Source organism: Asterias amurensis, chromosome 22 (genome assembly GCF_032118995.1).
Source record: "Asterias amurensis chromosome 22, ASM3211899v1".
NCBI lineage: Eukaryota > Metazoa > Echinodermata > Asteroidea > Forcipulatida > Asteriidae > Asterias > Asterias amurensis.
The window spans coordinates 1,569,510-1,583,731 of NC_092669.1; the positions used below are offsets into that span (position 1 = coordinate 1,569,510).

Consider the following 14,222-nt stretch of genomic DNA (forward strand, 5'->3'; position numbering starts at 1 on the left):
TCCCAAACGTCCGCCCATCAATCTTGCAAAACAATTTCTCAATTGGGCAACATTTTGACACGGCGGTAATACCTCTTTTGGGGCTCTTAAATTCTGTCTAGAAACTTTAGTTCAAAAACACAAACATTAATGGTCACCGAGAGCTCAAGAAACTTTACTTTAAGTTTTTATTTCCATCTTTCAAAATATACAATCACCATGGTGAAGATTTACGTTTAAGAAACTTATTATTGTTACCTAGTTAAAAACAAAGTAATGCATATCGGAAAATAATAAGTTCAATATTTCCACTTTTATAAAAAAAATAAAAAAATTAACGTACATTTTGTACGTGTTATTAATGACCAAGGGATGACACTGGAGTCACTAAGTTACTACTCAATGTTAATTATTTTTTCGTTTGTTATTAATATTAATTTTTCATTACTTTATACATTTTGGGGTCAGTTTTTGTATGTTAACGAAATAAATCACGTTTATGCCTATTGGTTAAAAGGGAAAATGAGATACGACAACCTGCCTATGGCAATAAACAAAAGGCCTACCCTTTTTTTAATACAAAGGTATAATATTGTCAAATATTTTCATACGTAATTCCGATCAACATTTTGTATTTTTCAAATGAGGTGTTTTCACTTTAGCTGTCCCCTTTTAAAATTGTTATTGTGCAATAAGCTTATAAGACAAATTTACAGTAATAATTAATCCTTCAAAAACTTATCTGTTAAAAATACACCGTAAAGTATACACGGTGAATCGCTTTCTATATTTACACACAAAACAGCCATTAAGTGTGTGGCTACATAAATTTACATACATACATATAGGGCATTTATATAGCGCCACTACGTCAAGAACGCAGCGCATTAGATAGAATAACGAGAATTTTTTATACACTTCTTAAATGTACGAAGAGAGTCGGATTTCCTGATTGAGGTGGAGAGTGCATTCCAGGTTCCAGGTGTGTGGAGCAAAAGGGGGTGGGAACAGTTCCAGACGCCTCATTCGTATTGATCTGGAACAAACTCCGACATCTGAAGAAAGCTCTATAAAGACAAAAAACAACAGCCAGACAAACCTCAAATTAATTTTAAGCTTCTTCTTTGTGAGTTATTTTATAATTTATTTGTTGGCGTAATAATTAGTTATACTGAACTCACATGAGCAGAAGTTGCCATTTTTTGCGTCATCTCCAATAACTTGAAGAAATCTGGTCTGTCTGAGGGATCTGGTGACCAGCAACTCTTCATCAAATCGTACCTAAAGTTAAAGGCAGTGGACACTATTGGTAATTACTTAAAATAATTATCATCATAAAACCTTTCTTGATTACGAGTAATGGGGAGAGGTTGATGGCATAAAACATTGTGAGAAACAGCTCCCTTTGAAGTTAGTTTTCGAGAAAGAAGTAACTTTCCACGAATTTGATTTCGAGACCTCAAGTTTAGAATTAACTTGAGGTCTCGAAATCAAGCATCAGAAAGCACACAACTTCGTGTGACAAGGTGTTTTTTCTTTCATTATTATCTCGCAAATTCGACGACCGACTGCGCTCAAATTTTCACAGGTTTGTTATTTTATGCATAATGTTGAGATACACCAAGTGAGAAGACTGGTCTGTGACAATTACCAATAGTGTCCACTGTCTTTAAAAATCATATAATATGGTTTTTAAAATAGTGCTTAACATTCTGAACCATCAAGGGCAATAGACACGTTTGTTAATATCACCAAGAAACAGTATTCTCACATAGGTAGGCCAACATTTTTCAACGTATACATACAATGATAAATGTGTGAAATTTGAACTCAGTTATTGGTCATTTAAATTGCAAGAAAACAATGAAAGAAAAAAACATACTGGTTGCACAAATTGGTGTGCTTTCAGATGCCTGATAAAGGCTTAGAAGTCTCTCTTGGATTCAAATTATTATTTGATACGGTACTGCTGCTGTACTCGTTACCAAGTAAGTTTTTATACTAACAATTGTTTTGAGTAATTACTAGGATAATTTCGGAATTCTCATAGGGATAACTCTGAAGCACTTTCCAAGTATGAGAAAGTATCCTTAATAATATGGAAGACCCAGCATGCAGTCACAACCCGGTTCAATTATTCTGAGCCAAGGAGTATTTTAGAGTGAACGAAACTTACAGTTTATCACTGCAATGTGCTGGTTTTGGTAGGCGGAGCCCATCCTGTAGAGCTCTGATGACGTTATTGACGTCCATTCCTGGATAGGGATGTGAACCTGTCGCAACAATTTGGGAGGGAGAGAAAACAAAAAGAAATATCTTAGCAAAGTGCGCAGAATTTTGTTTAAATTTTTTACTTTTTATAGTATTTTTTTGTTTTCTTCGGTTGCTTGCCTGTGGTTGTGTTTGTCCATTGTCTTGCGGCTTTGAAGTGTGAACAAAGGTCCACATTAAGTGGGCCTGTGTGCCTGTTCGAGGTTTCCCTTTTGCACCGATGTCATTTTTAAAATTTATTTTGTGGAAGGTAATAACATAAAATAAAAATAAAATGATTGTATATACCTTAAACTGTGTTCATCAATGGCTGTTCTACTCAGGCACCGTCAATTCTATACTGACCCCCCAAAAGGTGCCTGGGGTGGATTTCACAGAGAGTTAAGTCTAGTCTTATCTCGAGTTAGGACGATTAACTCGTCCTAACTTAGGACTAGCCTTAAGTTTTAAACATCTCCTAGGACTATGTCCTAAAGTTAACCCTTTGTAAAATCGACCCCTGAGGAGCCATTGATGGCATCATTGGTGATGATAGTGGGGTGGATCACACTGGGAGTGTCCTTTGGACCGAGGTTGAGCGATGTGAGACTGCAACTGTTTGGAAGTTGATAATTGTTGACTCGGTTTACCTAAACACAACACTGAGCCGTGACCCCTTGGACTCAAAAATTAGAGTAAACTTTGACCTTTCGATAACTTACCCAGGGTGAATATTTCCCACAATAATACTCCGTAGGACCAGACGTCTGACATTGTTGTATACTTGTTCTCTACGATGGACTCGATGGCCATCCAACGGATCGGGACATCACCCTGGCATGGATGGGGGAATGTCAAAGAATAACACATTAGCTTTAACCAATGGGAGACTAATACGGTCCTTTATGCGGCTCTGAGCGTGCGCGCACATGCTCAGTATTAGACCGTGTCCGAAACGGCGACTTCGGCTGCAGCTATGGCTAGGGCGCGTGCGTCTGCCTATTCTTGAACACTTACAGACGCGCTGATCTAGACGTAGCTGTAGCCGAAGTCGTCGTTTCGGACACGGCCTCAGGGAGGTTGGCCGCGCGTTATCTGAGCAAAAACGTGAACGTGAACATCAAAACAAAACGTAAGCATACGTGAAATTACCTTTTCTCACGATAGATACGTATGTGCAGACATCATATGTGAGAATGACGTTAGCCCAAAATGATGACATCGCCTAGAAACGACACATTTTTTTCACGTTCAAATTGCTCGCGCACTAACTGTGAAAAAGAACCGTCCACAAGTCTCACACTGCACAGAGGTCGTTTGTGCATCTGAGCATAGAGTGGTCTGAGTCGGTACTTATTGCGGTCGGAACAACCCAGACTAATTTTGGGTCACTAGTATAATTCAGACAAAATATTTTTTTCGAGGATGGACATTTTTTTCCAACATTTTTTTCCTGTACTTAACCTTTAGTCGTTTACTCACATTTGAGGACATCTCATACAGGCTCTCGAAAAGAACGTCTCGTGAAAATCCAAAATCTGACAATTTGCAAGTCAGATCCTCAGTCAGTAGGATGTTACGTGTCGCTAAATCCCTGTGGATAATCTAAAGGAAGACGAACATAAAAAATGTTATACAGTTTGCGGTAACGCAATGTGTGTATCTACTTGCCAGGTAGAGTTCGTTCTTACAAAATGTTTTTTTTTTTAAAGAAAATATTAGTCTCGTCTCCTCACTTTGTTTATGCTCAAGACGTGGAACTAGGAATGCGACCAAAATTCCCCGACTCACCTGCATGGACGATAGATACTCCATGCCACTAGCTATCTGATGAGCAAACTTCAGAATGAGATCAGAGGTCAAATCACAGGGCGAAGAAGCAGACCAGGACTTTCTCTTATCTCGTAAGAAACTCTGAAGGTTTCCTTTGGATGCGAACTCGAAGATCAAGCAGAAAGGCTCTTTGAGATTAAGCGATAAAGATTATGAAAAGAATGTTACACAACACCCGGGGCCAAAGACTTTACGTTTCACCCGAAGGACGAAGCATCGTGGTTTTGACAGTATGGCTAAAAGACACATGTTTCACCACTGGGACTCGGACCCACACTCTGCTAGTCAGGGGTGGATTTCACAAAGGTAGTCCTAACTTAGGACTAGTCCTAGGCAATGCTAAGAGATAGGACCAGTCTTAAGTTAGGATGAGTTACTGGTCCTAACTTAGGACTGGTCCTATCTCTTAGCATTGCCCAGGACTAGTCCTAAGTTAGGCCTACCTTTGTGAAATCCACCCCAGAACACCAGAGCTTGAGACAAGTGCGCTTGACCGCTCGGCCACGACATGATGTAAGCATTAAAGGGGTGCCCCTATCATCTTGTGAAGATATCTGCATTATCATACACCTGGATGAAGGGAAGCATCTTATGGTTTAGGTATGCTGGCCGATGACACAATCACCTGAGACCTTTCAATGGCTGAGCTTTAAGAACTTGAGACTTATGTCAGAGACGACTTGACCACAAACTGATAAAATACGTTTACCTTTATCCGTACAGCAGCCCAGCAACTCTACGATGTGTGGGTGCTTTTCAAGCGTCTTGCACACATCCAGTTCCTTCATGAAACCTGACACGTCATTAGATGACACCGAAGCTGTGGAAGTAGTTTTTAAATTCTATATTAGAAGGATACTGTTGATTTCAAGAAGAAAGATGATAAGAATTGGGATCTCATCAAAAACAAATGTGGCAGGAGATTCTCTGCTGCCCCCGCCGCCCCCCATGTGTACAAACTTCTTCTGATAGCGCCCTCCGTTGAATCATAAAATGTTAAGTGTTGAGTATTGAGTTTTGAGAGTGTATTGAGTACCTTTGAGCATCTTCACAGCCACTGTGTGTTTCTTGCCATCTTCTAAGATGCCATCTGCAATCGCCATGTACACCACACCAAACGACCCCTCACCAAGCACATTCAGCATCTGGATGCGCTCCCGGGGGAAGTTATCCCTAAACGTCTTGGATTGGTTGAGAATGTCCAGTGACACTGAACATTTCTTCGACAGCCTCTAAAGTCGGTAAAAGATTGAAACTTGTGATGGAGTTTTCAACAAAGCTATGACTAAACGTGCTCAAGGACTACTGAAGACGAGCAAAATTTATTGTTTGAAACTTTTAGACTATACCTACTGCTGTTTTCAGAGTATTAAGTTCTTTTATAGGAGCTCTAGATTAAACAAAATGTTTATCAACAAGTTGTACAAGTTACTCCTCACTTAATACCATGCAAAGCTTGACACATCACTTACACTGAAGTGTATTTTGTGTGTCGATGAGTGAGACCGGGATTTGAAAAATGGAAAATGTTTTTATTTTTATTTCGACTGGTTGGCAGTTTTTTTTTACGCGGAAAGTATCAAAAATGGGAAGCTCAGTAGTAATCTGACAAATATTGAGACAAGAAAAACTATTAATATTACCCAATATTGCCAAAAGAGAATCCATACCTGTTTTGACTTGATGCTTAGACGACTGAGAGCTGTGACGTCACGGTCAGGGCTCCATTTGGATGTGATGGTCTTGCATGCACCGTATACAGCGAATGCGCAAATTAAGAAAACGGCCAGGGCTAATAATGCCGCCACAGAGAGTAGTATCAAAATACCTGTAAGGGTTAACATGAGTGGAAAAACCAATTGAAAGGAACTGCAATCAAACCTCCGACTTTGGCATTGTGGTAAAAGTGCTTTACCAACAGAAACATTATTTGGCTAGTGCGGGATTCGAACCTCCAAGATTTTAGGTTTGAGATTATGGCCTGGGGTGGTGATATAAACAACCTTACCCAATAAGCCACTTCGGAGTTCCAGCTGATGCGCATGTCTGTTACTGCTGACAACGCATGTTGTCTATCTCCAATAACCTTTTGACAATACCAGCGGGTATTGTCAAAAGGTTACGGGAGATAGACAAAATCCGTAGTCAGCAGTAACAGACATGCGCCACTGACATTCCGAAGTGGCTTGTTGTCATTACACACGCTGACTAATGAGCAGTGCTGGGGATGCGTCCTTGTTTGGGTACAAGGTTGTTTAGTGAGGCAGAGAGGAGAGATTTTGGAAAGTTGTTGGTTTGACAACAATCGATTGAAACTAAATAGTTATTGACAACATGTCTGGTGGTGTAGATACTTTTCTATAACGTATTCGATGTTTTGGATAACTACCAAGATTTTCACCCTCGTTCAGAATATGGCAGCGCGCCATGTCGTGCCCGCCGATTACGAAAAAACAAATGGGAACAAGGTTGAACAGTCCTACACTTACTCCTATCCACGGCGACAGTGACTGTTAACTTCTGGTACGTTTTGTTGTCAGGGTACAATACGTGGCACACCAGTCGTTTCCCATTGTAATTTGCCTGTGCCCTAAGTGTGACTCTGCTCACTCCGTTCCAACCCCCGTCATGCTCAGATTTTGATTCTGTAATTAAGAACATTACATCGTATCTCCATCATGCGAAGTTTCAAATTCTACTCATGTACATGTGTTACTGCAAACCTTACTCTATCGTATTGGTGGCATGCCACCATGCAGTTTCAAATCCACGTACGTGTGTTACTGCAAATCTTACTATATCGTATGTCCACCATGCAAGTTTCAAATCCTACTCATGTACATGGTGTTACTGCAAACCTTACTAGATTGTATCTCCACCATGCAAAGTTTCAAATCCTACTCATGTACATGGTGTTACTGTAAACCTTACTAGATTGTATCTCCACCATGCAAAGTTTCAAATCCTACTCATGTACATGGTGTTACTGCAAACCTTACTATATAGTATTACCACTATGCAAAGTTTCAAATCCATGTACGTGGTGTTAGTGCAAACCTTACTATATCGTATCTCCACCATGCAAAGTTTCAAATCCATTGCAAACCTTTCTATATTGTATGTCCACCATGCAAAGTTTCAAATCCTACTCTATGGTTATACTGCAAACCTTACTAGATTGTATCTCCACCATGCAAAGTTTCAAATCCTACTCATGTACATGGTGTTACTGCAAACCTTACTAGATTGTATCTCCACCATGCAAAGTTTCAAATCCTACTCATGTACATGGTGTTACTGCAAACCTTACTATATAGTATTACCACTATGCAAAGTTTCAAATCCATGTACGTGTGTTACTGCAAACCTTACTATATCGTATGTCCACCATGCAAAGTTTCAAATCCTACTCATGTACATGGTGTTACTGCAAACCTTATTAATCATATTTCCACCATGCAAAATTTCAAATCCTACTTACCCTGTGTTGAATCTGGAATGTCAATCACGTCGCCATCTTTGGAGGTTATGGCCCATCGGAACCCGTAAGCCTGACTCGACGAAAGAGACTGGCAGGTGAAATTGTACTCTCCCCATAAGACCATTGTCATGTCACAAGTTGTACCCATGCAGGCACCAGACTCTGTCGTCATGAAAACAGTTTCAGGCGGATCTAGTAAAAAGTGAAACAAATTATAAATATTTCAGCTTGTCTACACTGACGCGTGTCTAAAAGTTCTTTCACATGAGAGTAATTTAGCAAAGGTCCCTTGCTTAATTGTATAGCATATAGGTTGTAATATTTTGCAAATGTACCTCGTGTGAAAGGACAACAACTTAGCCTACACTGTCCAAGTGCTCTTGCAAAATCCCGCTAAACATTGCTATACATTTTACAACCATGCTAAGTAGCAAGGGACCCCAGTTAAATTGATGCCGTGTGAATAGCACTTTATGTGACCCAGAAACGTACCAGAGAGTTGTCAGTTCTCAGCATTAATGACTTAAAATAATGAGTATTTTGTGTCGAGTTGTGTGTACAGATGAAGGTTTAGGGCTTTTTCATAACGGTGACTTCCTTTTGGGCCGAGCCTAAAGCCCCGTACCTAAAGAAACGGCACATTTTCAAGATAACTGACGGAGAGGCTCTTCATTTTTCTTTCAGTTTTATTTGGAGGACGCAAGCCTTTGCCGAATGATGATGATGATGATAAAAATAAAATAGCATGCACTGAAAATTGAGAGTGACTTATTTTTGCAACTACTGATTGAGAAAAAAAACCCGGAGGGTTCAAACTTACAGTTGATGTTCAAAGTGAGATTGGCACTACCGATGTTACTGCCACTTCCGGATAACATCCTACACTCAAGCACTGATCCAGATTGATTTCGTGCTGGAATCAGATCAAGGGAAACTGTTTCACTATCAAGAGAGTAAAGAAAACAATTAGTGAAATGCAAAGATGAAAAAAGAAGAATTCAAGATTACAAGAATACATTTCTTTCCATACTCTCATAAAAGAATAACGACAGTTATTACGGACTAAAAGCAAAACATATCTTTAAGTAACACTTGTTACATATAAAAGAATAGAGTATACTCTATACGGGGCCGTTTTGGTAAACATGAGATTGTAAAAAACAGCCAAACAGACAAGAAAACAAGACAACCAGACAGACAGACAGACGGACAGACAGACAGACAGACAGACAGACAGACAGACAGACAGACAGACAGACAGACAGACAGACAGACAGACAGACAGACAGACAGACAGACAGACAGACAGACAGACAGACAGACAGACAGACAGACAGACAGACAGACAGACAGACAGACAGACAGACAGACAGACAAACAGACAAAAGGACAGATGAACATAAGACATGACACAGCGAGTTTGTAATAAAAGCGACAACATGGCAGAACAGTTTAAGCTGAAAATAAATAAGACAATTATTGAGATTGATTATTATTATTATTATTATTATTATTATTATTATTATTATTATTATTATTATTATTATTATTATTATTATTATTATTATTATTATTATTATTGTTATTGTTATTGTTATTGTTATTGTTATTGTTATTGTTATTGTTATTGTTATTGTTATTGTTATTGTTATTGTTATTGTTATTGTTATTGTTATTGTTATTGTTATTGTTATTGTTATTGTTATTGTTATTGTTATTGTTATTGTTATTGTTATTGTTATTGTTATTGTTATTGTTATTGTTATTGTTATTGTTATTGTTATTGTTATTGTTATTGTTATTGTTATTGTTATTGTTATTGTTATTGTTAATGTTATTGTTATTGTTATTGTTATTGTTATTGTTATTGTTATTGTTATTGTTATTGTTATTGTTATTGTTATTGTTATTGTTATTGTTATTGTTATTGTTATTGTTATTGTTATTGTTATTGTTATTGTTATTGTTATTGTTATTGTTATTGTTATTGTTATTGTTATTGTTATTGTTATTGTTATTATTATTATTATTCTTGTTGTTGTTGCTGTTGCTGTTGCTGTTGCTGTTGCTGTTGCTGTTGCTGTTGCTGTTGCTGTTGCTGTTGCTGTTGCTGTTGCTGTTGCTGTTGCTGTTGCTGTTGCTGTTGCTGTTGCTGTTGCTGTTACTGTTGTTATTATTTATTCGGCATAAAAACACATACAAAGTACAAACATATACAGTACAAAACAAAAGCCAGGGACATATGCCTGGAATTAAAAAAGTTTACCTAAAAACTATGGCCCGAAGGCCTTCAATTCCAATATCCCTGGCCATATATTAAAAATCTATAATTATTTACAATAAATCTATAAAGGCATTAAGAATATTAAGACAGAAACAGAAAGATAATTAAAAGCAGGGACGCAGAATAAGTAAAAATGCAAAATAGCCACACCACCTCCCATCAAGCAAATAATAAACTTAACCAGCAATAAAGAAACATAACATAGGATGGGAAGCTAAGATACATAATGTGACATTAATGTGAGATAATGTGAGATAATGTGAGATAATGTTACAAACAAGCCATGAGTTTTTTTCCTACCAACTTTGAGCCTCCTTATCCTGGCCACAGATGTGTATATGCTATTTTCACCACGTCATTGACAAAATGTTGTTTGTTTGTGTGTTATTAATAAGATGGTCTTCCCATCACGAGAACTCGTAAAACTCCCTTCACATACAAACTTGGGCTCAATCGGTCATCGAAGTTGCAAGAAAATAATGAGAAAAATCCCATTGTTGAACAAATCTGTGTGCTTGCAGATGCCTAAATAAAATACATCAGGTCCGAATATTTTAGTGAGAGATTCCATTTTTCTCAAAAGCTACATCTACTTAAATGTTTAGCTGAAATAAGACCGGCCAAGCCCCACCACCAAATTCCCGGGGGTAAATTTTCAACATGGCACTCACTGAGGATTTGGCTGGTTCGATGATTGTATTTCCCCATCAATGTAAAAAATCTTTAAATTGGTACACCCCTCGCTGCTACAAAAGAACCGCACAGGTAGACCCTCTTCCAACACCGAAGTGTTCATCGTCAATTGCAAGTCTGAGTTTAATTAAAGAGAACACACACATAGAAAATAGTACTTTTAGTCAATGAATAATTGTCAAAAGGACAAGTTGATTTCTTTCCATCCGAAAACTCATTTATCATACGGAATTGACCTGGGCCCATTTCATATAGAGCTTCGTATACAGAAATATTGCTCAACAGTTGTCTGCTATTGAAGTAATGATCATGGCCCCATTTCGTAGAGCTGCTAAGCACAACAGTTTGCTTAGCATGACATTGTTTGCCTTGATAAAAACAGGATCACTAACCAAGTTTCCACATGATTTTCAGGATAAGCAAACAACAGTGTGAAAACCAGTAGCAAGCAATATGCAACAAATATAAATTTGGTTGATAATTCTGTTTTTATCAAGGAAGAGATTTCATGCTAAGCAAATTTGTGTGCTTAGCAGCTCTATGAAATTGGGCCCAGGATACAAATCACAAATTGTAAACATGACATGTCATTTGTCCTCCATGTTTGTCAAATTGTTCTAATGGTGTGCCAGTTATAGTCCGGCCATTCAACCTTAAATTATTAAGTTTGTGTAATAATACGAAAGCATAATTCAGCTGAAGTTTCAACTTCCATCTTTGTTTTGTGTGTGTGTGCAAGTGTTATAATGTTTGTAAAACTTTGGTTAAAACTAACTAGTATGAAGTTAGCAAATCTTGCTGGAAATCTGTTGTTTGCAATGCCGCGTTATATAGACCTTCCTCATACAAAAAAAATCGAGGTTGGATTATGATAGAAAGAAAAAAAAAACAAGCAGAACCACAACAGATGTACTTCCTTGAACAGATTTTTGGAAAACAGGAAATGTTCATTTTCGATTGTTTTGTTTTTCATGTTGACTTTGCTCCTCGAATGAATCTCAATTTGTCGGTTTAAAAAATATAGTCATATATGACTGATAGTACTAGAACTCAAAAAATAGTTAATGGCCTGACGTTTCGACCCTAGCAGAGTCTTTCTCGAAGGCAAAAGTACTAGAACTCTTTACAAAAAATACTTCATTAAAAATAAAATTGACACGTTACATCTCTCAATAAACTTATTAGTAACAAAATAAAAAAGCAAAAAAGCAAAAAAAAAATACCTGTGAGATTCGGCCCTTGTCCTTCGGATTGCTGAACAATGAGTCCTGAAATTAAAAAAAAAAAAGAAACAAGAAAAAAAGGGGGTTTCTGTCGTCATAATTGGAGGGTCTGGTTTCTTTTTGTAGGACAAAAACACAATGTCCACAGTTTTACATTAGAAATGACACGGTTTGAAGATAATGATAGTAGAAAACTTCCCTGAAAATCACTTTCTGAGGTGCTGTAGTTTTTGAGAAATGAGTAAAACAAGTCACGAAAACTATTTTAGTATGTAAAACATTATTTTCGTGACATTGTTTTACTCATTTCTCAAAAACTACAACACCCCAGCAAGTATTTTTATTTATTTACAGAGAAGCCTTCTAACATCAGTAATTTCAAACTGTGTAAGTTTAATGTAAATCTGAGGACATTGTGTTTTATGTTACAAAAAGTACCCAAATCCCTTTTAAAGGATAGGACTTTAATCCACAATTAATCCATGTGGTTGTACAATATGTACATGAAAAAACCAAAGATTATTAGAGCGCCGCGATGCGGAACTCGGGCTGGAATGTGAAATCCCACTGAACGCCATTTCGGCAAGTAACTCTTTTGATACAATAATAGATCAGTGCAGACAATGACCATTCCTATCAATAGGAAACAAAACATCCACTTGCTGAAATGGCGCCCATGCGTATTTCACGTTCCAACAATAGATAAAGCTTCAGTTCCGCATCTTGCGCCTTGCGGCGCTCTATAATCTTTGGAAAAACCCCAGCTCTGACTAATAAGATGGAAATTTGTTTTTATACTAGACTTTAAATATTGTGGACACCAAGTACAACAACGGACATCAAACGAACCCACATTGATAGTTTCTACTCACCTATTGCAATCGCCAAAACGAGAAACTGTTTTCCGTGATTGGTCATCTTACCACCGGAGTCAAACTGTTTGAAATGATCTATTTACGCAGTTGTTGGAATAAGTTGTACCGTTGAATTTACGTCGTTTGTTATTTTTGTATCAAAAAACCATGTAAGAAAAACAAGTACAGCTAAAAAGAAACTTTGTTTCGTTTTGTGCATTTTCTGATGATGAGTAATACAGAAAGAGAGAAGAAAGGAAAACAAGACTCGAGGAAGTGAGGAAAAATTATAAATTAGAAGTGAAATTATAAACTTGACTTGCATCGAAAGTGGTGGATCAAATTTTCTCGAGGTCGAGTTTCCTTGGTCGAAAAAAAAAGCCTCGGTGAGGAAGGTTCTTATTGGTTTCATTTATTTCTGGTTGTACAGTCAGGGACACTGGCTTTAAAGGCAGTGGACACTTTTGGTAATTATTCAAAATAATTATTAGCATAAAAACTTACTTGGTAACGAGTAATGGAGAGCTGTTGAGGGTATAGAACACTGAGAAACGGCTACCTCTGAAGTAATAAAGTTTTCGAGAAAGAAGTAATTCTTTTACTAATTTTTTTAAATTTAGTTCGAGACCATTTTCACTCTATCTCTTTTCTTTGGGCTCTCCAATTTTTCTGTAATAGAACATTTCGAGAGCCTTTAAATTATTAATGAGGCCGCTCCTCTGGTTTCTTTCTAACCACACTATATTCTGCCCCCCCCCCCAATAATATTATTTCTTTTGATAGCGCCCTCTTTTGACTCAACCTACTACACACATAAATCCATGTTCATTTCATACTCGATCATGGGGGACAGAGAATATCCGGGGACATATAATTAGCATGTCAAATCCCCTTAACCAGTTATGATATTATACCAAAACCATAGCATAACTGGTTAATGTGTTTTTACATGCTAAAACTGAGACGAAAATTATTACTTTTACTCATTTCTTAAAAACTACAGCGCCTCAGTAAGTAAAATTTCAAGGGAAGTTTTCTACTATCATAATTTTTAAACTGTGTAAGTTTAATGTAAATCTGTGGACATTGTGTTTTTTTGTTAGGAAAAAATACATATTTTTATACCCTTTAAAGGATTATTTTTAAAGGAAGTTGTGATCCTTAAACAAGGGCTAAACAGTAGATTGAAACTAAACAAAGAGCACTCACTAAAACACTTAAAGGCAGTGGACACTATTGGTAATTACTCAAAATAATTATTGGCATAAAACCTTTCTTCGTGACGAGTAATGGGGAGAGGTTGATGGTATAAAACATTGTGGGAAACAGCTCCCTCTGAAGTGACGTAGTTTTCGAGCAAGAAGTAATTTTCCACGAATTTGATTTCGAGACCTCAAGTTTAGAATTTGAGGTCTCGAAATCAAGCATCTGAAAGCACACAACTTCGTGTGACAAGGGTGTTTTTTCCCATAATTATCTCGCAACTTCGACGACCAATTGAGCTCAAGTTTTCACAGGTTTGTTATTTTATGCATGTGTTGAGATACACCAACTGTGAAGACTAGTCTTTGACAATTACCAATAGTGTCATGGGTCTTTAAACTAGTCCACTGAAACAAAGGCAC

At 37.4% G+C, this 14,222-nt stretch overlaps 2 protein-coding genes across 2 annotated transcripts in view; one reads left to right on the forward strand and one right to left on the reverse strand.

The window, feature by feature from the left end:
• The window catches only part of LOC139953996 (monocarboxylate transporter 12-like), a 53,857-nt gene that overhangs the window by 23,230 nt on the left and 16,405 nt on the right, over positions 1-14,222 (forward strand). The gene's annotated exons all lie outside the window — the stretch shown is intronic.
• LOC139953995 (fibroblast growth factor receptor 4-like) lies at positions 180-12,853 on the reverse strand. Its single transcript, XM_071953622.1, has 15 exons — positions 12,616-12,853; positions 11,744-11,788; positions 10,499-10,637; positions 8,364-8,485; positions 7,544-7,735; positions 6,552-6,707; positions 5,733-5,890; positions 5,099-5,294; positions 4,772-4,882; positions 4,021-4,190; positions 3,712-3,834; positions 2,952-3,063; positions 2,156-2,252; positions 1,161-1,260; positions 180-1,046 (listed from the first exon to the last, which is right to left on the reverse strand). The coding sequence occupies exons 1-15, from the start codon at positions 12,659-12,661 to the stop codon at positions 1,002-1,004; spliced, it is 1,812 nt and encodes a 603-aa protein (XP_071809723.1). The 5' UTR covers positions 12,662-12,853; the 3' UTR covers positions 180-1,001.

Bases quoted from the DNA above. Each gene is read 5' to 3' on its own strand.
- LOC139953995 (XM_071953622.1), bottom strand. From the start codon at position 12,661: ATGACCAATCACGGAAAACAGTTTCTCGTTTTGGCGATTGCAATAG. The intron at 7,736-8,363 runs GTAAGTTTGAAC...ACTTTTTACTAG, and splicing joins TCTCACTTTGAACATCAACT to ATCCGCCTGAAACTGTTTTC. The intron at 1,261-2,155 runs GTAAGTTTCGTT...CTTTAACTTTAG, and splicing joins GCACATTGCAGTGATAAACT to GTACGATTTGATGAAGAGTT.